Source organism: Pelobates fuscus, chromosome 1, assembly GCF_036172605.1.
Source record: "Pelobates fuscus isolate aPelFus1 chromosome 1, aPelFus1.pri, whole genome shotgun sequence".
Lineage (NCBI taxonomy): Eukaryota > Metazoa > Chordata > Amphibia > Anura > Pelobatidae > Pelobates > Pelobates fuscus.
The window spans coordinates 463,884,155-463,910,433 of record NC_086317.1 but is presented as its reverse complement, the minus strand read 5'-3'; the positions used below and the strand labels follow the sequence as shown (position 1 = coordinate 463,910,433).

Sequence of the window (26,279 nt, the reverse complement as noted above, 5' to 3'; positions counted from 1 at the left end):
CTTGATAGTCTACTGTGTCACCCGATGCCCGTTTTAGCAGCCTCGCTTGTGCCGTTGGGTAAGAGTCCCTTCTGGATTTCCACCCCGGTATGTCGTGAGCAGGTTTGCTGCCTGTTGCGTCTCCTGGGGTCCAGCTTCGTTGCTGTCCGGTCGTCGGCGCGCCATGCTTTATGGGCCGCTGTGTGCAGGTTTATGCTCTGCTGCCCGTTGTTGTTGTCTGTGGTTGCTGAGCGAGAGGTATGTCGGATCTGCTTCTGCTGTGTGGGGTCGTGAGAATTGGCGTCCAGAAGGCCCTGCGTTGTTTCCCGCCAGTTTGAGCCTGGGCTCCAGCCCCGCGTGGAGGCCGCTCTGGAGCCGCAGGGGGGGCCCCATTGTAGGGTACGCCGGATGGTCGGGCGAATCCACGCAGCCACCGCTCTCATCACCCTCTGGTAGGGTTTGATCCGCGCTTTCAGCCTTGCCCAGTGGTGAGATCTTACCAAGTCCACAAAGTCCTTTGTGTGCTCGGGCGGTGTGATGCACGGTTGCTTGACCCGCGGCCGCGCCGCCATCTTGGCTGGGCCCTGCGGGTTTCTTTTGCTGGGCGAGTACACTGCTTGTTCAGGTATGCTTGTGGGGGTAATCGTCCCCAGCGAGGACCGGGATGTCCCCCACCGGTCCAAAGGGGGGGGCAGCAGGGCTGTTTTGGGCTGTTGCTTAGGAGCTCGTACTGTGCAGGGAGGTCGGCTGTCCTCCCCGGGCCTCATGCTCTGCATTAGGTTAGGCCGCATGGCCTGTTGCAGCTTTTCCGCGGCAGATCGGTGCCGGGTTTGTATCTTCGTGTGCTGGGTGCTGTTCTGCTTCTGCTCCCAGTCACCGTTTGTCGCTTATGCTGTCCTGCCTGTCGGTATCGTCGCTTGTGGGTCCGTTATTGCAGGAGCTCCCGAAAAGTGCGTCCGGCCATGTCTGTTGTCAGGCCCCGCCCCCGCTGTGTTCTGTTTTAAGGAATTTGTAGCAGTCTGATTTCAAAGTGAAGTGTCCTGTCGTAAATCTTGTTGAAAGCTGCATACGTGTAGATATAACTATTGCTATTTAGCTGTCTGTAAACTGTGTTAAAGCACTGCCATATTGTATACTTATGTTATACCTAAATATTCACTGATTGTCACGCATGTTACATATTATTATTATTATTGTCACAAATTATATTTTTATAATTAATTTGTGATTACTGTGTGAAATAAAATCCTCTAATGAAACGTATTCCAGGATCTATGAGAATTAAAAAATAGTGGGTAATTCTCAGCTTTAATTTAATATAATCAGGGAAGCAGTGCCAATATATCAATTTTTGATCTAATAAAAATTATAAAATGTTTGATTTTTATGGAAATATTTTTAATATTTATCACTCCATAAATATCCTCACAGACTCCTTCGAATTCATGTAACGGGAGGACTAATGCACATGCAATGATTTACATTGTAGGACTAAGGGGAACAAGGACATTGCACCCAGACCACTTCAATGAGCTGAAGTGGCTATAGTGTCCTTTTAAACAATTTGTTCATTTATGTTGCCACAGTTTTGTGCTTTGATCCCTTCTTCTAGTCACATTTGCCTGCATTCATAGCCTCTAATTGAATGTTTGTTATTGCTTTAGATAATGAATTGAAAGAGTCAACTATGGATGAAGAGGAGGAGGAGGAAGAGAGTGATGACGATGAGGAGCCCATCACAGAAATACGTTTTATTCCTGGTGAAAAATCTGATTGTACGTTTATTTTTTCACAATTATAAAAGTATTCATTTTCATCAGTTTGCCTTTTTAAACACAGTATATTATTTTTTGCTTTGATGCAATCCATCTCTGCTGCGGTGCCGGTATTATATTTTTGATAGAAGACTGGAATAACTCATTGTAACAGGCAGTGTTTGCGTATGTAAACATTGCTATATGTATTGGAAGATGCTGGTACAGGTGACTGAATGTAGTGGACCCACATTTTATAGCTCAGTGGGTTGTACCATTAGTTAACATGTCTTTTCTTTCCCTGCCCTTTCTTCTTCAGTAGGAGAGATGTTTTCTGCTATGTGCGACTGTCAAGCTCTCCATCCTGACCCCGAAGATGAAGATTCTGATGATGATTTTGAAGGAGAAGAATATGATGTTGAAGCTCATGGTGAGTCACAAATCTTTTCTCTCCTTGTCTAGCAGTAAGTAAATTCTTTAGAGCTATATCAAATGATGGGTGTATGGGTTGAATTCTCTAAGGCATGTCTGTGAATTATTGCTGCAATATAATTAACTTTCCAAATGATTGATCTACAAATATCACCATTAAAGTCTATGGGAATGTTTGCCGACGACGCCTTTCTAAAGTTTTTCGAACATTGTTGAATTTTATTAAGATTCCAATAAGGTCAGAAAAAATCATAAGACAAAAAAAGGACTAATTTGTCTTATGCATTTTTCTTATTCTTGGCAAAAGGTGGAGCAACCACCATCACATTTGGTCAATTCCCCCAGTTGTCACTAGTAACTGCTGTGAATAAAAAGGCATCCTCCATTGACATTGTTGTACTCTTACACATGCTTCCAACCGTGGCACACTCGCAGTACTCAGAGACTGAAAATTAACCCTGCTGGGGGTCAACACTGAGAATATGGAGAGGCTAAGAAGAAGTATAAAGAAAAGTCCAGGCACATGGGTTTCTAGTAGGTGCAGGTATTTTAAAGCCTATCATTGAGACACGAACATCTAAGGAGGCTATTTTTTATTTATTTATTTTTTTGTGTTCTCTTCAATACAGTTTATGGTGTAATCCAAAGCTGTTATATTTTTAATGTACATTACAGGTTTTAAGGCATGCATTTGTATTTACATATGCATATTATTTTTTTGCAGAGCAAGGACAGGTTGATATCCCCACATTTTATACTTATGAAGAAGGCTTGTCACACCTCACTACAGAAGGTCAAGCTACTCTCGAGCGGTTAGAAAATATGCTGGCTAATTCCATTGGCGGTCAGCACATGATGGCCGGAGTCCGGACTGAAGGGACTGCAGCAGAGTTTGAAGGTGAGGTACTGGCAGAGTTTTAATTTGTAAAGTTATAGAGATGTAATTTTCAGGTTCGATAAGTGTTGTTTTACATAAAATGTAGAAGCGGGGCAGAAATTTGTTGCAAATCATAATCAATTAGAGGAAAAAATACTCTTTTAGATACAATCTTCTGATGTCTTTGATTTGTGGGTTTTTTTTCGCTAACACTTTAATTCCCTTTACAACATGTAAAAAAAAAAATGCATACAGAAATCACCTACATACACCAGAGGGCGACAGACACCAGTGGATTAATTATAAAACATACCAATTGGGAATAATTACCAATTGCATATAAACAGTTTAAGTTGAATTCCAAGTTCTAAAATGTCAAACAAGGGAATAAAAAAGACAAAGACAAAGGCATCATAGTATAGTACAATTTATTAATTCCTCTTATCTCTCCAGTAATCCTACCACAATCTAATTTTAGCCACACACTATTTATCTCATGACCAATGTCTCACACTTTGAGACTTGCAAATGAACTGTTTTTGGAGTGAACACTTGGAATCACACACACTTGTTGGCAAAATAATATATTTAGTCGGGAATGCTTAAGCCTTAGACTGGGCGTTGCTGATAGGCTCAGGGAGTCCCCAACGCTCTCAGCCCATCTCTAGCTCTCCCTTCAGAAAACAGAGTAAAAATGATATGTACTTTTTTCATTCAGTTTTCTTAATGGATAAGATATTGATAACCTGTGATCACCAGCCTGCCTATCAGCAGTGCCAAGTCCAAGGCTTCCTGATTGAAGCCTTGGACCAAGAAAGAAGCTGATGGGCAGAGTGATTGCCACTTTCTTCCAAAGTTTAGCGTTTAATAGTTAAATCCCTTAAAGGAACACTATACTCGCTATAACAACTTCATCTAGACCGTTGCCGCAGGCTAATTCCATGCACCTATGGTCCCCAATGCTCCTCTGTGAGGAGCATTGTATTGGAACCTCATCCTGGAGGCACACCTCCGAGATGACATCAGGCTAGGAGGCGGCAACACTGAGGGAGACTCGTCCCTGGAAGGAAGGTGAGCAAATTATTTTAGTTTTAAATAATTTGGGGATCTTTTTAAGTAGGAACATGAATAATGTAGCGTTGAAAATACAAATATGTATTCCTTTAATGCGCTTGGAACCTCCTTGATGAATGACTTCATGAATCCTTACTTTGGCAGTACTGTGAGAATAAAAAACATGCTTATAAATGATGCATGCTGCGGGGCAGCAATGATTTTCCCTGTGGACTATATACATTTTTTGGATTTGCATAGAAAAGTATAAGATCTGGTTACATAAATAGAAGATATTTGTAGTTTTCTGCTGCTATTGCACTCAGTTTGACCAGCCTGGGTTTAATAAAAAAATGTTTCTCTGCAGATGGAATGGATGTGGAAGCTGTACCAGCAGTGGCAGGACAGTTTGAGGACGCAGATGTTGACCACTGATTGAAGGCTGGAAACCTGTGAGTTTTTATTTTAACCTGTTGAATGTCTCTTTGCGTACAGTGGATTAGAGTAATTGCAAAATCTGTGCAGTTTGTGTGTCTGTGTAAAATCATTGACGGGTTATGTTTAGTAGAGGGGAAGTGGCGCTATACAATGTGGAGAACTGAGATTGTTTTTTATTAAACCTTTACTAAATACTGATTGCAAAGCATTCCCTCTAATTTATTGCAGGATCATATTTGGCTTTTCGGTACTTAAGAGGAATTGAAAAAGCTCCACCATGTGTACACCTGAAATCTTGATCTTCAATGAGTGGGAATGTGTAGCATATGTTCATGACACCATGATCTCTCGTCTGTAGGCGTAGTTGGTGTACATGCCTGATACTTAATCTCTCCTATTTAGGGAGACATTCTATGGGGGGCTAAGCAGCAAGCTCTCGTTGGGGGCGGGGGTTGGTCCTTAAATCTTCTCCCTGACAGAATGTTTAGTATGTAACAAAATCTAGAGAATAGTGTGACATGAATGCTAAATTTAAGGTGTGACAGACATTGGCTGCTGAAAATGTGTCTATACCTTCACATGTGTTCCTCTGATTACAACGTTTGTGCAACTGCACCTAGAACTGAAAGCTATGGCTGCACTTGGTGACTCATTCACTATTCTGGAAAATTTAGGCCAAAGTAGCCGAGCCGGAAACATAGATATGATGATGGATGTTTCCAACCTGACTGTCTTCACATATTTCCATAATTCTCATTTTAGTGAAACTTTCATTTTTACTTGACTTCTAATCGGCTGCTTCTATTAAACAATGTTTCGTACTCGGTCGTGGAGCTTTACTTTACCTTTATTTTTATAGAGTTTATTCTCCATCTCAGTGCAGTGTTCCTGTCATTATATATCTTCAAGGTAAAACATTAGTTTTTAGAGGGTTAAATCCACCTCTAATGGCTTTCCTTTTGACAGCCATTGGAGGTGCTTACTGCACCACTAACCTACTAAAATTCGGTCAATTGAAGTGGAAGCTCATAGGAACACATTGAATACAGTGTATCAGGTCCCCAGTGCTCCTCTGAGGAGGTTTGGATTGGACCATTGGCGAGGAGGCCACACCCCCTCCATAATGTTAGGGGAAATGGAGATGTTAGCAGTTCTGTAAAAAAAACAGGTTTTTATTCCAAACACTGTAGTGTTTTAATATCTAAATTGCAAAGTTGCAAACTTTATGCGTAGTGAGAATTCTATGAATTTTTGTGTAATCATTCCTTAAGAGACATTAATTCTGTGCATTTATTTTCTTCTTCCAGGCTCTGCAGTTTATACACCGTTGGAGTGGGCCATGCTGTGACCATTTTAGTTAATAAATAATTGTGTACTATCTGGCACAAGTCCTTATTTTCCTTAAACCTGCTTTAAAAAAAAAATTCAGTCTAGTCATTCCATGAATACGTAGTTTGTGACAATCTCTACAGCATCTCTTGTAGACTGATAACTGTTACAGCTCAAACTTCTTGGGAAGAATTTGCCATTAACTCGCAATTTAGAAGTGCTGGAGCTGACCCCTTCTTTCCTTTCTTTTTCTACAAACTTGCTAACATCCTTCTCTATTGGAGAAAAGCATCTCAATAGCCATTCTAGATTGTTCTAGAATATGTAGTTATGTAGTAACCTTGCTAATGTTTAGCTGTTAAAAATTTGATTTAAGTGAAATAATAATAAAATGTCCACATTCGCTTGCATTGAGCTCTTAGACAGGTTTTTTGTTCTGTATTTAAAGGAATTGTGTCACCAAAACTAAAATTACATAAAGGATTATTCAATAAAGTGTGTGTTCGGAATTCAAAATTAATTCCAAGTGAATCTCACGATTTTAAAAGCCAAAATAGCAGAATTCCATACGTTTTTTTTTTTTTTTTTTTTTCATAATCTCCAAGTGGGCTATGTTTTCATTTGGCAAAAAATATATAAACTTCATTATGATATCACAGTTTAATGAATAAGTGCTGATTTGTAGAAACAGAATATCTAGATTTTGACAATGGACAATGATGGATAACCTTTCTCCCACAGCTATTATGGAGTACGGTTCATCTAACCAATGTAGGGAACTAGTTCTAGAATGCCATAGGCAAGCAGTCACTGGGATTGGATTAGGAGTATAACATTGCAGCCCTGCCTTGTCAAGGAAACTCTCTCCAATGCTTCTGTGTGCCGAGGCGGTTTATTGAATTTCTAGATATTTCTTTTCTTGATCAGAGTATTTTGTTAGCTGATCTGTATCACAAACAGCCCTCGATTTAATAAGCTTTACAAATGATTTAATACTGTTCCCATAAATTACTGTAAACGTAAATGGTGTATTTTGTGGATAGATTTTTTTGGTAAGTTTTCCCAAGCGTATTGAATCATTTGGAAAGCATGTTAAATCGAGGCCAGAGTTCTTTAGTTTTGGAAATTAATACGTAATACAATGTGACGGGTTCACTTTAACTACATAAGCCTGTATAAAATAACAAAAGCACTTGAAGATAACGTGACCGTGTTTGTTATACTACAATTGACAAATAAAACCTAGGTTTTTGTATTGAAATGTGTATTGTATTTGTTTTTATTATATGCTGTAAAGAAAAAGAAAAAAAACGTGAAATATCAACTTTTCTTTGTTTTTGCTGCCCTCAATACCAGCACAAGCTGAATGTGCCTCTGTGCAGGTCAAAATATTGCTCTTTGTTCCAATAAATTTTCTTTGTGCAATATCCTGAGTGCCCGGACCTAGCTTTCTTCATTCCCACAAACAGAAAGTGTCTCACCCAGAGATAATTGTACAGATGGAGGGCCATAGTGATCCATTTGCTACTACAATAACACTGCACTCGTCCTTCTCTCAGCATCATTATAGTGCTTATCTACTACTTCTACTTAAAGAAATAAGCCTCTGCTAAACGTATCTTATTTTTGTTGTCTATTATTATTTTACCTAACTAAATGTATCTATATTATTTATCTAAATGCTTTTACTTACCAACCATAGCGATTGTCAGTGGCCTTAGGCAGGGGGGGGGTTGATACCCAACTGCTTTGCAATACCATTTCTGTTGTGCTATCCAATCTACTACCCATGGTCTCCCATAAAGATTTTGTAGCAGAGCTGCAATGCTAAGACTGAAAATCTCCGCAGCAATCCTCTGGAGCTGGAAGGGAGGCGCTGGTTAATAGATATAGCCCATTCCCCCAGTAAGTGGACGACACTCAGTTCTGGGAGTCAACTGACTTTTATTAGCCCACACATGGCTTTTTATGCACAGTCCCACAGTATGGGATCTCCAGGACAAGTTGATAGGAAATTTTCCCAAGATGCACTGGGTCTGAGCTGGGAGTTTTAGATAACACAATTATCTCTGCTACATAAAATATATGTAAATAATAAAAAAGTACAGGAACCCCACAATTCTTATATCCCCGAATAAACTGAATCTGAGAGCACAACATATCCGAAAAGCGCTCAGATTGGTTCAGTGGAACGAGATCGCTATTCGGGAGAAGATTTCACTGGCCGGCCACGAGGTGATGCCCCAAAAGAGTTCCAGAGAATCCAGGGCGTAGCCAGTCGCAGTCTTGGTTTGGGAGTTCCTGCATGAACACCGACCAATGCTCCCCCTGGCTCGCTAGCGAATGCTCCCCCCCCCCCCCCCCCCAGTTGGTAGATGATATCTCCCCGAACATAGTTTGGGAAAGTATACAGGCAGCAGTACCATCTTGACCGGGATTCGCGAGAACGTGTAGCTGAAATTAGTTCCACGCACTTGATGACTACTGCTGCCTGAGTTCGGGAGACAAGATGGAGCACTCAAGTACTACTTAATTTCGGTTAACAGCCAGGGGTGATCGGGGTTCTAAATCAATAACCAGGCCAAACCACACAGGTTCTGTTCGGTACCTGAACAGGCGGATACAGTGTTGTTCGTAAGAATTCCAGATGGGTTCGGGCAACCCCACTGATGCCAGGTCCACCACAGATATGTTCTTGAAAACACTCAATGCTTACTATACACCTCACAGACTCCACAAGATGGCAAGAAAAGATACCCAACTGCTTCAAATCTCCACAACCTAACGCAAACTTATATCACTGTTTGTTGGAGTACTCCCTGATTCCATCATTCTGGAGGGAACTTGGGATGTGCTTGAAAACTAAAATGTCATCACTCAATCACAACTTCCTTACACTGGGACCTCTCCCAAATAATCATATCCCCCACAAAAAAAAAAAAAACCTTAGTTGCCGCACTGAGTAGTAAGACTGTCCTTCAGTCTGGGAGCATCAGGGTACCCCACCTATACATTATTTTTTTTTTTAAATTTATTGTAAACCTAATTTTTGCTGTGGAATGACACAATAAAAGCTGTCCGAGGCCATAGAAATCCACACAGTATTTTTGTAACATGATAGAAACAATACCATTGGCTAAATATACAACGTTGGACTGATAAAACTATATACATTTGGGGCGGAGGTTGCAAGCAAACCCAACAGGACGCCATTTCAGCTTGCTCCGAAACAAAACTGATCAATCCCACAAATATCAGCCAACCTGAGCCCGATCCACACCCGAAACCCTCACCACCTGCTCCAGCAAGCCATCCGGCACCGATTGATGCCTTTCTTTGCGGACCAGAGACTACCCCAAAGGAGACGGAGGTCTCGGGCCTACTACACGCCATCGATCCCGGACCTGGGGGATCTGCTGGAGAGTATAGCGGCAAGAGAGGCTAAACAGGCACATACCTCCACTCCGGCCCAGCCGGCAGCGCACGAACAGGTAATGGACCAGCGCACGAACAGGTAATGGGCCGACGCTCACAAAAGCCCCAAGCCGCAGCGGAGACCAGGGACATTGGGGAGATGCTCCTACGGCCTACTCCACACAAACCCGCACCCGGGAAGTACCGCAAGCAGCGACAGCCAAACACCACCCGACCCGGGAACAACAGGATGAGGAGATCCCACAGCCCTCAGTGCAGGACTCCTCAGATGACTCTGCCCCAACAACCAAAAGAGACTTAAAGATATTGCTAGCAGACATACACAAACTGCTGGCCGCCGATTCTGCTCTCCTAAAAAAGGAGGTGCACGCGGTCACAGAACGGGTGAGAGTCACAGAGGAAGAAGTGATGGCAGTACAGAACCATCTGGCCAAACTAGATGAATCAATGACCCAGATCCAGGCTACTCAGCATACCCTCACACACAAACTAGCAGCGGTAGAAGACCGCCAAAGACGCACCTATGTCAAAATACGGGGAATCACAGCGGAGGAATTACCACACTATATCCGGCAACTTCTAGCCACAATTCTGCCCCACACAGCGGCAAAAAGAATCACCATTGACGGATTCTACCGTCTCACCAACACCACCCCGCTCAAACCCACACAGCCTCGCGATGTGATCCTCAGATGCATCACAATCCAAGACAAGATTCAAATCATGTCGGCCCTAAGAGGCAAAACGCCACTACTGTTTGAAAACACCTCTCTCACATTCTACCAAGATCTCACAAAGGCCACACTCCTTCAACGCAAAGCTTTTGGCAGTGTCACTGCCCAACTCCGGGCAGCAAATCTGGTCTACAAATGGGGAGCAAACTGCACAGTCATAGTCACCAGAGATGGAACCACCCATACCCTAGCAACAATGAGTGAGGCACCAACATTTCTACGCAACCTGGGGATATCCACTCCAAACCCTGAGACACCTGGAACTGTGCCAACAGGACTTTGGGACCCAGCTATGGTGGTCCCCTTCATCTCACGGGAACCCAGACAGCAGAGGGCAGCCCCCTGACTCAAGAGGGAGCCACCGCGGCTCGAGCAACGGAACAATTAGAGGGTTCGCAAGGACTTATGAACTCAATAAGAGCCTACTTTTTCAGGGGCTTCTTCCTCCTGTAATCTACCCTTTTTTAGGCTAAACGGGCAACAGATATTTGTGTTCTCCGATTACGTTGTACCTTTTATATACTTTGGCTTTTTATTTTTATTTTCTTAACAAATGTTTTACCAGTCATGTTACACGCTTATCCAATGCATTCAGTGTTGGAAACAGCAACAACACCACGATGACAAAGCGCAGCTAATCAAACCTACACTACAACCAGCTGGCGTTCTCCAGCCATACCCTCTCACCCCCACGGCCCCATTGGTTAGGGGCACCCACCCCAGGTGGCAGGGGCCTACCCTCACAGCACCATCTGACCAAGACGAGACACAACTCAGTCTCTCACGACACACATCCAGCTACATGACACAAGGCACCTGCACATCTCGCTCACAAGCTCAATCGACCCACGCTCAACTCACATTAAATGCCGACTGACACCTCGCCACCCCACACACATACCCTGCCAACATAGAGGCATATACACGCTGACACACCAAGGACAGACCTGGTCTAACAATTGTACAAAGGACGATTTAAAAGTCATGTGAAAACCTCTAACCTGTCCAATGTTTTAACAAGTTAAATATTAAAAAAATTGGTGCGTTTTATTTGACAAATTTATCTTGCATATACGTATATTTTGTTCTACATGTATTGTAACCCTGTCACATGTAACCAACGTGAAACTTTTGCGCACCTCAAAAATAAAGAATTAAAAAAAAAAAAAACTATATACATTTATTTTTAAATTGATTGGTTATACACATTACCAAATAAAGAACTCCTAATAAAATAATTCCTGGAATTATTGGAAATCTTATATAACTGCTTTGGCCTCATCCTTCCAATCAAGGATCAGGGCTACTCTGGAGTACACAACATGGTTCTCGACAGAAGTTATAACGGGACATGACCCCTTTCTAAAGAAACTCTTAATCTTTAAGTAAAAGTTACTTATCTGTCATCTCTCTAGGGTGTAGGGGAGTAGGAAGGTCCTGAGAAGGGGCAACATTTTTAGGAATTATAGATTTTATATTTTAGTTTTAGAGTGGTTCATTTAATTTGATACTTACAAATAGCTAGCCAATCTGTACACTCTATTGCTCAGACTCTGACGAATGGTCACATAGTGAGTTATTGGTTATTTTTAATTGTTAATGGTTACACAAAAGTAAAATGAAATTGGAATATCTAATGTCATGTTCTATTGTACACAATGTCTCAAATTGATAATCATCTACGCAATGTTCTATGATGGCTATATTTATTAGGGTTTGTTAAAGATCTATGACATTCTTAATAAACATCATAAGCTGGAACACAAATCTAGATGCTAATACTGTTTTATATTTGACGTTGCCAAGCCACTGCTTATACCTTATAATGTTTTATGGTTCCCTTTGGCATGAGGTTGCATTCTAAAAAGAAGAATATAAATAGGAAATGCCTTCTGACATCTATTGACAAAACAAACTGTTGGATCAATTTGATCTAATTCTAAACCCATTATGTTCCCACTGTGATATTATCCAAAACTGCTGTTTGGTCTCAAGGCTACAATGTTTGCAAATTGTTATTAGTCAACATTCAGGATTTTAATTGGTATTTTACTGCTTTACTGCTTAAGGCATACCTAGACTAATTTCTAATGACTGATTTAACATTCCTAAAGAACCTGATACTCAGTTAGAATGATTACTCGTTAAAGGGTCAAAGGCCGTACAATTTCTCTACCTCCTGGATGTTATTATTTTTTTTAACATACTTCACTATATATCATTTATTATCCTTTAGATTTGTTCAAGATCACGTCCTGTTATACAGGTTGTATTCTCTATTCATTTGTATTGTATGTGCTATGACACCTTTTTAGCTCATGTTGCTTTTTTAAGCTATATCAGCTAATTTGCTTTTCGCCGTACAATTTAGCTCTCACAGAAAGTTGCTTCCAAAATTTTTAATAAAAGAAGCATGGGTCTCCACAGGTTGGTTTTTGACAGTAGCAGAGTAAGCATACAACATTGCAATGTAATAATAAAAAGAAGAATCTTAATTATTAAAGACAAACCAGTAACAATTGGTAATATATAAACCGTGAGCATTAGAAAGAAGGTAGCAGCAGTGGTAAATCCTGAAGGAGTATGGAACAGCGTATGAGTGATAGAATACTCAACAAATGCAAACACACTGCATACAAAGACATACAACATTCATTTCATTCAACATCGATGGTAGTTGTTGGCTGGGTTAGCCTAATGTCAGCCCATTAAAAAATTGGCGTTGATAATACAGAAGTATTGATTTTTACTTATCAAAGCTGGTGAGAAGCTGGAAAACCCCCTAGTTTATGTTAAACTATTTTTAACCAGTTTGATATTAAACCAAGTGGTGGAGCCAGGATGCCCTAGGGAACATAACAACTAAAGCTCTCTGTAGTACTTGTTGTAAAGTTACCATTTTAATTACTTTCTAAAACTGATGACCTTTATCAAGAGGTTTCCTTCAATTCTAGAACAATTAACTATATTCTGTAAAACTCATGACTGATGACTCCTCCGATCACCAAATCCTGCTACCCTCCCATTACCAATAAGTAAAGCAACACCATGTTAAGTGGGTAAGGGCAACGGCCACCGCTTTATTTAGACCAGCACAACCAAATATTGTCAGCTGCTGGTTTTACCCAGCAAACAGGTACACTTTAAACGTCTTCCAGAGCCTCTTCAGCCCGTCCTTCATCATCAACCAAATTCAGGCTGCGACTCCCTAAGCCCGTCCAGGCATTATTCATTTACCAAACTCGCTGGCGCAGGAAATCCGCAACTGCAGACCCCCATCCTATTACAGGGAGAGGGAGGAGGCATCCCCCCAAAGCCAGCGCCTGTTCAATTATTGATTGTACCCCACAGTAAATAAACCCAAACCGATATGAGTAAGGTGTACCAAATCAGTATGCATAACATTCGGGTTATCTCCTTCTAGTTCAACATGATGAATCACCAATCCACCCAAGCATTGTATAAATCATGATATTGTCATGTTGAAACGACATCTACCTCTCTAAACCCCTTTGGCGTTGTGCGCTCTTGACCTAGGCAATTACCACCAGCATGGATCAGCAGAATCAGCAGTATAACTGGTTCCGTCACATACTGCCGAAGTGATCACTCAAGATAAAATTGCTGCCATCACGACCCCCTGATCCCACACAACCTAACCTTGACCTGGTGATGATGAATCCCAAGATTCTGGTCACACGACCTCTGGTCTGCCTGACTAGCTGCCCAATAAATAAAAGAATAACTAGAAATAAAGAAATAAACCGAACATTAACCATACCCAGGCACCTGTAAAAGGTGCGGACAAACATACAATGGAAACCTGCTCGATGCCCAGCAGCCGGATGGAAGAGTCTGACAGACGTAACCTGCTTTCCCACATTGTCGGAGCGATGCGGAATTAATAAGTTGAGTATCCACTTCTAACCCAACAATTTAAGGTTTTGCTTTTTTTAAAGTTTATAAATCTTTATTACATTTTGTAAAAGAAAGGTAAAAAGTAACATATCAGTAGACAAGATATAGATAATACAAGTCTCAATGTAATTATAGATTATAGATTAGTCATACACAGTCAAGAAAAAATGGTAGTCGTGTCATTCATTAACTGTATCATAAAACAATAAAAAAAAAAAACAGCCGCAAGTGCATTCATCATACACACACACACACAAACAAGCGGGGAGGGATTGGTGACAGGGGGTACGGACAGTTGCTTAGAACTATGTTGTGACACAGGGTGAGTGAATAGAATTCTCATCGTTGGCAAAAAAATCTTAGTAGGTAGATACTCACAACTCGTCAGGGTGGAACAGGAGACACACAAGAGAAAGGGGCTAAAGGGGGGGTGGAGCAGATCTTAGCAGTAAGAGTCAACCATGGATGCCAGATTTTGATGTATAAGTTAATTCTCGGCTCATCGTCATTATAAAAGTATTTTTTGGAATTGGACTGGAAATCAATGTGGGCTTTAATCTCTAGCAACGAGGTATTTCTGCTTCCTAAATGCGAGCAAGACATTGATAAGCAGAAAGGTCTGATGTCTATTAAGTGTTGGAATATTTAGATGTAGAAGAAATGTTTGTGGGGTTAATTTGTGGGGTCTCCTAATAGGCGATGAGGGTCCGGGTCGTGGCAGGACTGACAGGCCCACATGTTATAGGAAATGCTCCGGGTGATCCTCCGATGTCAGTGTGAAACTCTCTCTCCCGACTTCAGCTAGTAGGGATCCCTCATTCCCCAGCGGTATCGTATGGAAGAGTCCCGCACTTTCCTGGCTATAGGTGCCAGTCTCTGTTTTTCTGTGAAAACAGAGACTAGTATATCTGGGTATAAAGCCACCACGTGACCCTCATTAGGTATGATCCCCATGTCCCTGGATAGAGTCATAATGGCAGACCTCACTGAGACATGACGGGTTACTGCAATGATGTCCAAGGGTGCCTCGTAATGCCAAGGTAATCTCTGGTAAGTCAGAGGTGCTTTTAAGGCCCATAGTGTTCATGAGGTTGTGGATAAATGGTAGGAGCTCTGCCAACCGTTTCGGGAATACCTCTGAGGCGCAGGTTTCTACGCCTGTGTCGTACCTCCAATGTGGTCACTGCTCAGTTGTTGTACCTGAGAGGTAAGCCCGTCCAGGCTATTGTCTGTAGCTTGTCGTTTTTTTGTCTCTGGAGGTCTCTCGTACCTCTAGGTCTTGGACCTTCTGGTGGACCACTTCCACTTCAGTCTGGACTTTCTGGAGGTCCTCCTTCCATAAGTCTACCAGGAGCCACTTTATCTCTCCCTTTGTTGAGGGTGACTTATCTTCCTCGGTCCCTGATGAGAGGGATGCGACATCCGATCGGGGAGAGGGAAGGATTCTTCCTCCTCTATTGAGGCTTCAGATGCCTCTTGTGCACAGTGGGCCTCATGCACCATCTTTGGTCTCTGTGGTAGCGCAGGCCTCTCAAAAGAAAGCCTTATATCTGGATGGCAAGGTGCTGTCGGGGCATGAGTCTTCTTATTTTTTCACCCATTGTCTCTACTTGGGAGTTATCTGTGTCTCTGTCTGTAATGCTGCGTATATCGTGGATTAAATCCTTATTTTCGCTGGGCCCGAGGGAAGCCCTGCTGACAGACCCCTGCTCAGTATTTTTATGTACATTACAACCACCCGTGCCCTATTAGCAGCAATCTTTTTTTTGGATGGATTACAGCCCTTTCTCACACTGTACCAATATACAAGGGCGTTCTAACTGTAGGCTACATTACCCATGATGCATAGCCAGCCTTATGGGAGACCTGGTTCTCACTAAGTAGCGTGCCAGGTGATACTTAGCTTCTGGTTCAGTAAAGAAGCAATTATTACTTTTACCCACAAAAGGCAACCGTGTAATAGAGGTTTGTTGCCTATGTTAATGTGGCTCTGGGCTTGCATGCCTGTCCTCTCAGTTCATCTTTCCTCATCCTGACCTCATCTTGGGCTTCCTTGATACGTTGCTGATACGTTGGTGCAGATATTCCTTCTGCACCAAGAGGTACCATAATATGGGCATGGCGGCAATTCATTTGATGAGATGTTGCCATTTTTCTCAGCTTGGAACAGGAAAACATTAAGTTGAAATGAACTTCATATAACTTACCATCACTGCAGGAGCTGCAAAAATATGGCTTTGTTCAGCCAGTCTGCTGCTGGCAAAGCACCTTAGAAGTTAACAATAAGCAATGGGTTGAAGAGGCCAACCACATACTGCTTGAAGACAAGCTATTTAGAAGCAAGTAGAAACACCCTGTCATGTTACCAATTTACATTCAATACAAGAGTGCAGCAAGTTTCTTTGTACATACACGAAAAAATTTTAGATTTGCAACTCTAGAGCAAGAGCTGTACGACAGTCTCAAATAAGGAGGAAATTAAAATATAGGATAAAATCACTTTAAAACACTACCCAAAACTGTGTGCACGGAGCATACATATAAATTTAAATTGAAGAAGCCCACAGAGAGAGGCGAAGGGGAGCAGAAGGAGCAAATGTCAACAGTATTCTATTAGAAGGGGGAGAGTTACAGGTTTGAGCAGGACACATTATCATAGGCCTTGAAATAAAGTGCACTCTGTTAATCTTTAAAGATATATAAGCAGCTTTTAAAGGTTCTCCTGGGAGTCAAGGATGACATTGGATGATGTACAAATGACAAAACGTTTATATTGGCCATACAAGAGACACTTCAGGCACCAACACATTGCATTGTATAGCTTTCGGTCGAAATAGTTAGGTTTACTATTTTGTATACTCAGTTATGTATTATTTTTTAAAATGTAAAAAGTTATGCAACATTTTGAGGTAGTTAGGGCAGAGGAGAGAGAGAGAGAGTCAGGATGGTTCTTAAAATAATTCCCCTTTTTGGTTACTGTACCTGTGGACGTGCTTCCCCAACTCCTTTCTGTACTTTGTACACGCAATGTTTCTCACACTTTATTTCATCGGAAGAACATCAATGGTTTCTAGGTAGTTATAATTCAGCCGACAACTTCCACACTAAAAGGCCGATAATGGAATTACATCTGCTCTGCCTCAAGCATCATGATTGGCACATGCAACAACGTCAAATGTTACTCTTTTTTTCACCCTAATTTGCATAGGCTGTTTTGCAAATTTTGGTATGCAAAAAGCCAATTGCAACCAGGAGTACCACTATAGTATCAAGCTTATATGCTCATACCAGAACTGAAAACGGTTAGGTATAAATATAATGTCAGGATCGTATCCTGACAGTTATGTTTTATCTTCATTTGTTTCTGTTCCTTTAAAAGACGTTACAGCTCTCCCTAGCCACTAGTCACCTTATCATCCTCACCTGCCTGGCCTAATGAAGAGGCCCTGGAGATCAGAGACATTCTTTATTTGCAAGTATCCTGTTTTGTGGCATATTGCATTAAGTCTGTTTTCCCTCAAGTTGCATAAAATGTCTAAAAGCTCCAATAAAGTCTCAAATAATAACCCTGGCATAAGTCTCCTATCCGACCTGCACAATATTATGACATATAAAGTATAACAGCCATAAGAGAGGACATGTGACCAGTGGCGTACACACACAATCCATGGGGCCCCGGTGCAAAACTGATCCGTGAGCAATGCTTTCCTATGGGCAGTTTGAATGCGCGTACAGCTCTTGCCGCGCATGCGCATTTGGCGCGGAAGTCGGCAGGAGGAGGAGAGGCGCTGGAGAAAGGTAAGTGGCTGAAGGGGTTTTAACCCCTTCAGCCCCACGGGAGTGGGGCCATGAGGGTGGGGGCGGACCTAATGACCCTATAGTGCCAGGAAAATGAGTTTGTTTTCCTGGCCCTATAGTGGTCCTTTAACCCCTTAAGGACCAAACTTCAGGAATAAAAGGGAATCATGACATGTCACACATGTCATGTGTCCTTAAGGGGTTAAGTCAATGTTCTACACAAAAACAAGAATATTAGTTTTATACATTGTGCTAGTAAATTCATATATTATTTATTTATAAAATATTTTACCAGGAAAGATACATTGAGATTTCTCTAGTTTTCAGGTATGTCCTGGGTAGAGATTAAGTGTCTGTCTGTACACTATTTATCCCTGGTACATGTGAAGTACCTTTACACCCTATTTGACACTATATAGTAGTTTTCATAAAGCATATGATATCCATTTTATAATGGATGGATATTTCCCCCCTGTTTCTTTTTGTTTATTTGATTTATATGTATTCCTATTCTTTATTCCATTGTTTTACAATGATTATTATTGTTAAAAATGAAAACCTTTCAATAAAAAATATTTGACAAGAGATTAAGTCGTCATAATGGTGCCTGAAGAATATCTTGTCACTCATATAGAAATACACACATTAAAGCTATTGCTGCATTTTAATGGTTCAGATCAACCAAAATCACACATTGAGAGCCCTTTGGGTGGTCATTCGGGGGAATACTCAAAAAGTTTTCCACTGGATGCAAGCACTCCATACAAAAAAAAAAATCAATAATTGTTATATACAACATACCGTACCATACAAGATCCAATGAACTCACTCATCCACTAAACATCAGTTTCAAAGCTTAAAAAAATGTAATAGTTTTTTTTAAAACACATAATCTAGGCAAAAAAATGGGGTGGTTTAGTTTCAGTTTATGATCATACATTGCATAAGCCTATCAGAACACCAATGTACCCCATTAAATATATACATACATATACACGCACAAGCAAACACACACATGCACCCTCCCTAAGAAAAGGAAGACAAACACAATTCAACTTTAGTTGCAATGCAGAGACATACTCTTCACAGCAGCCTGATTTGTGTAACCTGAAGTCCTCAAGCATGATGACTATTGTCCAAATAAACCCTTTTCATAGAGAATCATTGAGAGGCCACTGTAATGTACATTGAAGGCTACATCATGCTGCTCATCCTGCTGAACATTCAGTAATATAAGCTCCTTTGGAATCTGGTGGTGTGCGTCTAATAGACAGCCACTAGAGATGTGGTTTGGGAAGAACGTAAACAGTGCAGTGTCTCAAATACGGCACTGTTTTTATAGTCAGACCCCAAGGACTGGATATGTGACCCAACAACAACAACATTAACATGTACTGGTTTTGCTTACATGCTTAGACTATTCCTGTTTAGCAGTGCAAACAGGCTTTTCTGGTGCAGACTGCCAAATTAAGGCATTCTTGACAATCAAATCCCAGGTGTCTCAAGCTAGATTAGGAAATATAACAAGGGGCAATGTGTTTAACCCCTCAGGTACGACGAGATGGCTGTCATAACAAACCAGCTTTTAAAAGGACCTTCCAACGTATGCTCCTTGCAGCTATAAGCATACTGCTTTTATGCCACACAGAGTAAAAAGTTATACTATCACACACACAGTTCAAATCTCCACCTTCTCTGAGAGAGCCTGTGTATATCTGTTGTTGGCAAAATTCCCCAAACTGTACAGGACAGTCAATAAACAGATATCAGCCATCCGTAGCTATTATCTGTGCATTGAACAATTTCATTAACATAATCTTCAGGGCTACTGATTGGCAGAGCCTATTCCTGTGTCCGTGCAGCTCACCGCTCCTGCAAGGATTTCCTAGGAGAGTCTCAAATTATAAATAGCATAAATTGAATTAGCCCATAGCAAACTTGAAAGTTACATGCAGTTAATGGTGATAATCAGGACATTCCATACTGGAACAGGGTCCTCAGGCACCAGGCTGATGACATGACATCCCAGTGGTCCTCAGTGGGTTAAACAAAAATTTTGGAAAACCAACTAATACCAAGTGTGCTCCAAACACTCTTTTTTTACGCTTGCTCAGTTATACCTGTTGACAATCAGAAATTAAAGTGTGGCTTAAATATACATGTGATGCAAAAATCTCACTACACATGATTATAAAATGTTTAATTACAGTAAAATGCCAAAAGCAAAAAAATGCAAAGATAAAACTTCAGATGTTTTTGCACAATTAAGACAATGAAACCAGTTGCATCAGTTTTTTCTGCAGTACAATCCTGATATGAGGTAGTGTGGTTTATGGGAATGTGAAATGCAAAGCAAATATTTTCTTATTTGGTGCTAAAGAAATTATTGCTACGAGCTCCATGTAGATCTGTGTAATAAAACCAATGACATTAAGCGCTTCTCTGGCAGATAAACAAATAAAACCTGCACCTAATATCACACACATATTACATCAGAACAATCTGTCCCAATTCCAGTGTGTTTTAAATATTTGGTCCTATGCATAATCCACTAATACACATGTCCAAGCATTATGCCAACATTTTATTCAATGCAGGATTCTATAGAATATCAAGCTGTTTCACAATTGTATGAAACATAGTTTTAGGTTTCACAGTTTGTAAGATTAGCTTGTCTATTACTCTTATTTGTCAATGTCAAATCGTAATATCTACGCTTAACATAAAATTTTTAACATACTAATGTGTCATGAATTAAAATATAAATTGAATACAATACTAAAAGTAAAACGTACCCCCTACATTTTGTTCATGCTCTTATTTCGGTTCTGCATAAAGTTTGTTAAAACAAAACAAACATGTGGCAATGAATTATTAAAAGAGCTTCATCTATTGTCCAGTTATATAGAAGATCTAGAACAATGACTGTTCAGTAAACTAGTGTCTAAAGTCACAACCTTAGGTAAAATACATCCCACAGTGCGTGTTCTATGGTAAAGTGCAAAAGTGCAGACATGTGGCATATGGTCATCTACACATTCTTCTCATACGATTTCTAGATATTCTGTTTTACACTTAAGATCGGTTGGTGAGATGCATTCACACATCCCACATTCTGTGGATGTCAAATCAAATCCCTGAAAAAGTTAGCAGACACACACCTCTCTCTCTATATGCATTGGTTGGCAGATTTAGTTTCCATAGCATTCCAGTTGTTATACGTACACACCAATGTCTTGAAAGCTTTTTTTTTTACAACAAACTTCCATAGTAAAAATTGTTGTAGGCAATAAATGGTAAATCAATGAATGAATTAAAGGGACACTGTAGGCACCCAGACCACTTCAGCTCATTTAAAGTAGTCTGGGTGCTGTGACCTTTTTGCACCTAGTGCTGCAATGTAAAACATTGCAGTTCCAGAGAACTGAAATGTTTACATTGCAGCTCTAAGTTCCCTGTAGGTTTTAACCTCTTAAGCCTTACGGGGGGGGGGGGGGGGGGGGCGCATGGTAGGGGGGCACTGTAGGGACCTATAGTGCCAGTGTTTCTTAAAGGGATCCAATTGTGTCAGGAAAACAGTCATGGAACTCTGATGATTTCAAACCATGTTGGAGAAGCCATGTATCACAGCAACATGTTGTATAGTAAAGAAGCAGTGTTTTATTTGCTTCGTACTGGATTCCGATTCCGTTGTATTTCATTTAAATTTTTTTTTGCTTGCAATCTTCTCGTCCGAGCTGAGTTTCGGAATACATCCATCAAGGAGTAGAATTGAGAGTATTAAACCTAGAAGAAACAGACATGTGTTTGAATAAAACTTCCAAGCACATCAGTGACCTGCATGTGTGGAAGAATGTAATAATCAATACAAATCAAGTAATTAAATTATGACTGAAAAAAAATCCAAAAGCAAAAACACATGGATTACTGAAGTGATTCACTCATTCCATCCTGTACAATATGCCATTGGATGAGCAATTAAAAAAAAAAAATACAAAGGGTACAGTGTCCCTATTGCCCTTAGTGCTGCAATGTTAATGCCAGCTTTGCATTCCTGGTACTATAAGATCCCATTCATTTAGTAGATCTGTACAAATAAATCCCTCCACTAAGAAATAATATTTAACTGGTGTTCTAAGGTAATGAATGTATATCACCTGCCAGCCTTACAGGAACACAAACTTGTATTCCTGACCCTATAGTGTTAAACTAACTATTTATCCCCCCTTAAATCTGGTAAAACTCACCTTATTTCCAGGGCCACGCAGATCCGCCAGCTCTGGCTCAGCCCCTGAATCAATGCAGCTCTATGTGGAAGGTTCAGCGTCTCCATGCAGAGTGTAAAGACAGTAACTCTAGTGGCTGTCTGAGAAGTGGCCAATGGAGGTGTCCCTAGGCTGTAATGTAAACATTGCCTTTATTCTGAAAAGGCAGTATTTTACTTTAAAAAGCCTGCAGGGACAGGCTATAGGCCCCAAAACAACTTCATAAAACTGCAGTTGTTCTGGTGACTATAGTGTCCCTTTAAGAAGGCCAAGAGAGCATCATGGTAGCTGCAGGTCCATAAACGCAGGTATACCTTTTGACCACCCCTGCGTTAGAAGTTGAACATCCAGGTATTAACATGAATGTAGACAGATATTGGATGCAAAGTTATTTTTTATGAAAGAGAGGGGAAAACTTATAAAGGGGTCAGAGAGCTGTTCCGAAGTAAAAGTGAACTGGACTTTAATGAGTTAAAAGACCAATACTCGTTTTCCTGGCACTATAGTGCCCTGAGGGTGCCCCCACCCTCAGGGACCCCCTCCTGCCAGGCTCTGGGGGTGAGGAAGGGGTTAAACTTACCTCTTTCTCCAGCGCCGGGCGGGGAGCTCTCCTCCCCCTTGGCTGAATGAGCATGCGCGGCAAGAGCCGCGCGCTCATTCAGCCAGTCTCATAGGAAAGCATTCTCAATGCTTTCCTATAGACGCTGGCGTCTTCTCACTGTGATTTTCACAGTAAGAAGTACGCAAGCGCCTCTAGCTGCTGTCAATGAGACAGCCATTAGAGGCTGGATGAACCCATTTATAAACATAGCAGTTTCTCTGAAACTGTTATGTTTATAGAAAAAAGGGTTAAACCTAGCTGGACCAGGCACCCAGACCACTTCATTAAGCTGAAGTGGTCTGGGTGCCTATAGTGGTCCTTTAAGGATACTCTTTGGCAATATCCATTCTCCTAGCAGCACAGGGGATCGTTTAATGGAATGGTTCTTATATGTGGGGTCTTTTGTCAACAGATTTAGCATTTAAAAATCCACTTACCAATGATGGGCCCCAGCCAGTAAACAAAAGCATACTCTAGAAACGTGTTTCCTTCACAGCTGAGAAGAACTGAGAAGGCAAGAGCTGGATTGAACACAGCTCCTGTGAGATGTCCTCCTGCAAGGGGGAAAAATAAAATATGGTTGTATTTTATACTATAACAAAAGTCACCTAAATAGGTTACAATTTTGCCAGTTCCTTGTTCCACGTTTCAGCACCATGTGTATTTATGTATTATAATCTTTATGAAATACTCATATTGACTGTGTTGGAATTTCCCTAAAATGTCAACCAATTAAAAGACATACTGAGACAAAGTATGAACTCCATTATCTCTATCTACAAGACACTGGTCAGAGCTACTGCCACCTAGAAGTGTCAATCCCCCAGCTATCAGCAGTGACGGCTGCAGGGAATTGGCACTGTCTATGGACAGATAGATCTCAATCAATACAGTACTCTCGCGCATGCTGAAGCACCAGGACCAACCGGAAGAAGATAGTGGCGCTTGCAAGGACAGGTTCAGATAAGTTAAACTCACCTTTGCCTGCCCCTCCCTCCGATTTCACTGTCAGGTGTCTTTGCAAATTATGCCAAGTCCCCAGACGGTGACAGTGCAGCTGCAATACCGTAATATGCCAGGAATTCCCTGTAATTCATCTGATGAAGTGGTCCATGGGTAGACAACCTTCAGAACTGCAGATGTTGTGGATTACATTTCCTTAATGCTCTTACAGCCATTATGCTGGCAAAGCATCAGGAGATATGCGATCCACATCATCTGGAGTGCTGAAGGATGACTACCTCTGTAGGCCACAGAAACAATGATTTTTTAAATTTATTTATTTTTAACTGCTCCCTCTCAATAACAACATTACATCTCTACTCCCCCTATCTATACTAAAAAGTGCCAGAAAATAAAGCATTAAGGATACGAATGCAGTCGGGGACACAGAGCTTCAGCTGCTAGATTGCCAGGTAAAGAAGACCTCTCAGACCCCTTTAGCAAGGAAGCATAGTGTTATTACACCACATCCAGACCTCTAGTGTTAAGGAACTGAAACTCCATAGAATAACCTAGGATTCTAACCGTGTACTAAAAGCAACATTGCGGGTTTCAGAACGTCTTCTAAATTAGGTGGTTATTGTGCCAGGAGGTCCCTGGCACTAGCTTAACTTTAGGGGTTTAACCTCAAAGTCTTCTATCCAGTGCCGGATCACTCTGCCCCTCCAACAAATGCTTACTGGAAACTAGGAAGCCGCAGGCACAAGTGCTGCTGACAGGCGCCGCTGATTGACATGGAGCAGTTAGCAGACGTTCTCAGCCAATAAGTAGATCCCCATACACAAAACAGCTTAAAAAATTATTTTTTTATGAATAGGGAGCCACTGATTGGCTCAAAGTGTCAGCTAACCGCTCTAAGTCAATCAGCAGCAATCCTAGGCAGCAGTTAAGATTGTTATGGTGCATTACAAGTTCTTTTACATGCATGCCACTGTTTTCTATTCACAATGGAAGAAGGTACAATATTGTAATTATTAACAGAATGAAAACAGTGATAAAGTACACCAATCATTGCAATGGGTAAGCTTAGCATGCTGCTGCCCCCATGGAATATAGTTTAAATATTGCTTAACCATCCCAATTTTAATAAGGATATTCACTGAAGAGTGATTAGTCAGGAATTCAGAGTGAATTTCAAATGTAATACCAAAATAGCAGAGCGCCAACTATAGCCAACTTGGAGAATCTTACCAATTTATCGATTTTGGCATAAAGTTTGAAATTCGCTTCAAATTCTTAACAATTCACACATCAGTTAATAACCCACGACTTTTCGCCTAACCCTGTGTGTACTGTCTCTTACCTGCATACACCAGCCCTGTGATGAGCATTGCCACCACATGTGGTCTTAACTGCTCCTCCACCTTGCCCAGGTTCCTCAGTAGGATTAACAGACACAGAGCAGAGAGCATCTCCACACCTGCCCCAGACAGGGGCCCTATGCTCAGTGGGCTCCTAAAGTCCTCCGTCTTCCAGTCCTCATGAAGATGGGATAGCCTCAGTTTCCAGAAGAATGGCATGACCAGGCGGGAGAGTGCGGCCCCTGCGAACTGAGCCACCAATCGCAGTGTGGTGTCCACCCCCGAGGCCTCCTTGCGGAGCCAGTGCTGGAGGCTGCCACAGGGGTTACAGGCAGCTCGTAAACTCAGGCAGTGAATCACAGTCATCAGATAGGTGAGCCCCAGACTTAACAGGGGATCCAGGCCGCCTCGGACCCCCAGCAGGACCAGCTCCCAGGTACAGCAGCAAAGCTGGATGGTTGACACCACTTCAAAAGCCAGCTCTAGGTGCAGACCATGGAGCTTTCTGGGCAACAGGAAGCGAAGCCCCTCACACAGGAGCACTATAACAGCCACCAGCAGTGCAGAGCCCCACAACACCTCCATACTTCCACATTCACCAGGCAACTACTCTCTATCCACCTAGCCTGTCACCCCTGGAGTCCAGCTACTGCATGCACTACTACCTCAGCCTGTCACCTGCCCCCAGAGACTGGATACTGCATGCACTACTACCTCAGCCTGTCACCTGCCCCCTGAGACTGGATACTGCATGCACTACTACCTCAGCCTGTCACCTGTCCCCAGAGACTGGATACTGCATGCACTACTACCTCAGCCTGTCACCTGCCCCCAGAGACTGGATACTGCATGCACTACTACCTCAGCCTGTCACCTGCCTCCAGAGACTGGATACTACATGCACTACTACCTCAGCCTGGCCCCCAGCAGGTGATTATCTCACTGTCCCAATGCTGCATGTACTGCTAGGTAAGACCTGCCACCTCAGCACAGAGCAGGTTATTATTAACTCAACATGCCACCTCCCCCCAGACTGGATACTGTCTGCACTACTACCCCAGCCAGCCACCTCCCCCTAGAGACTGGATACTGTCTGCACTACTACCCCAGCCAGCCACCTCCCCCTAGTCACTGGATACTGTCTCCACTACTACCGCAGCCTGGCTCCCAGCAGGTGATTATTAACTCAGCCTGCCACCTATGACTAAACCCCGGTCACTGCCTGCACTACTCCCTCTGTCAGTCACCCTCCGCTCACTCCGTGCAGTGGGTGCAGTGCCCGCTCAGTGTCACACATGGAGTCAGCCAGGCTCCTCCCTCTCCCCGCGGGGTTACCAAGGTTACAGCCCTGTCCCATGTGGAG

General features: G+C 41.9%; 2 protein-coding genes across 3 annotated transcripts in view; one reads left to right on the top strand and one right to left on the bottom strand.

Annotated features, from left to right (window-relative positions):
• Positions 1 to 7,123, top strand: part of CLNS1A (chloride nucleotide-sensitive channel 1A) — a 15,355-nt gene extending 8,232 nt beyond the window's left edge. For both annotated transcript variants that reach the window (XM_063430960.1, XM_063430961.1), the window contains exons 3-7: positions 1,644 to 1,754; positions 2,053 to 2,163; positions 2,890 to 3,063; positions 4,463 to 4,547; positions 5,841 to 7,123. In XM_063430960.1, coding sequence (XP_063287030.1) covers positions 1,644 to 1,754; positions 2,053 to 2,163; positions 2,890 to 3,063; positions 4,463 to 4,530 — 464 coding nt within the window. In that variant the 3' untranslated portion in view covers positions 4,531 to 4,547; positions 5,841 to 7,123. The remainder of the gene's footprint in view (positions 1 to 1,643; positions 1,755 to 2,052; positions 2,164 to 2,889; positions 3,064 to 4,462; positions 4,548 to 5,840) is intronic.
• Positions 7,124 to 20,313: 13,190 nt separating this feature from the next.
• AQP11 (aquaporin 11) lies at positions 20,314 to 26,061 on the bottom strand. Its single transcript, XM_063431142.1, has 4 exons — positions 25,932 to 26,061; positions 24,919 to 25,832; positions 23,051 to 23,167; positions 20,314 to 21,533 (listed from the first exon to the last, which is right to left on the bottom strand). The coding sequence occupies exons 2-4, from the start codon at positions 25,499 to 25,501 to the stop codon at positions 21,445 to 21,447; spliced, it is 789 nt and encodes a 262-aa protein (XP_063287212.1). The 5' UTR covers positions 25,502 to 25,832; positions 25,932 to 26,061; the 3' UTR covers positions 20,314 to 21,444.
• Between the last annotated feature and the right edge of the window lie 218 nt (positions 26,062 to 26,279).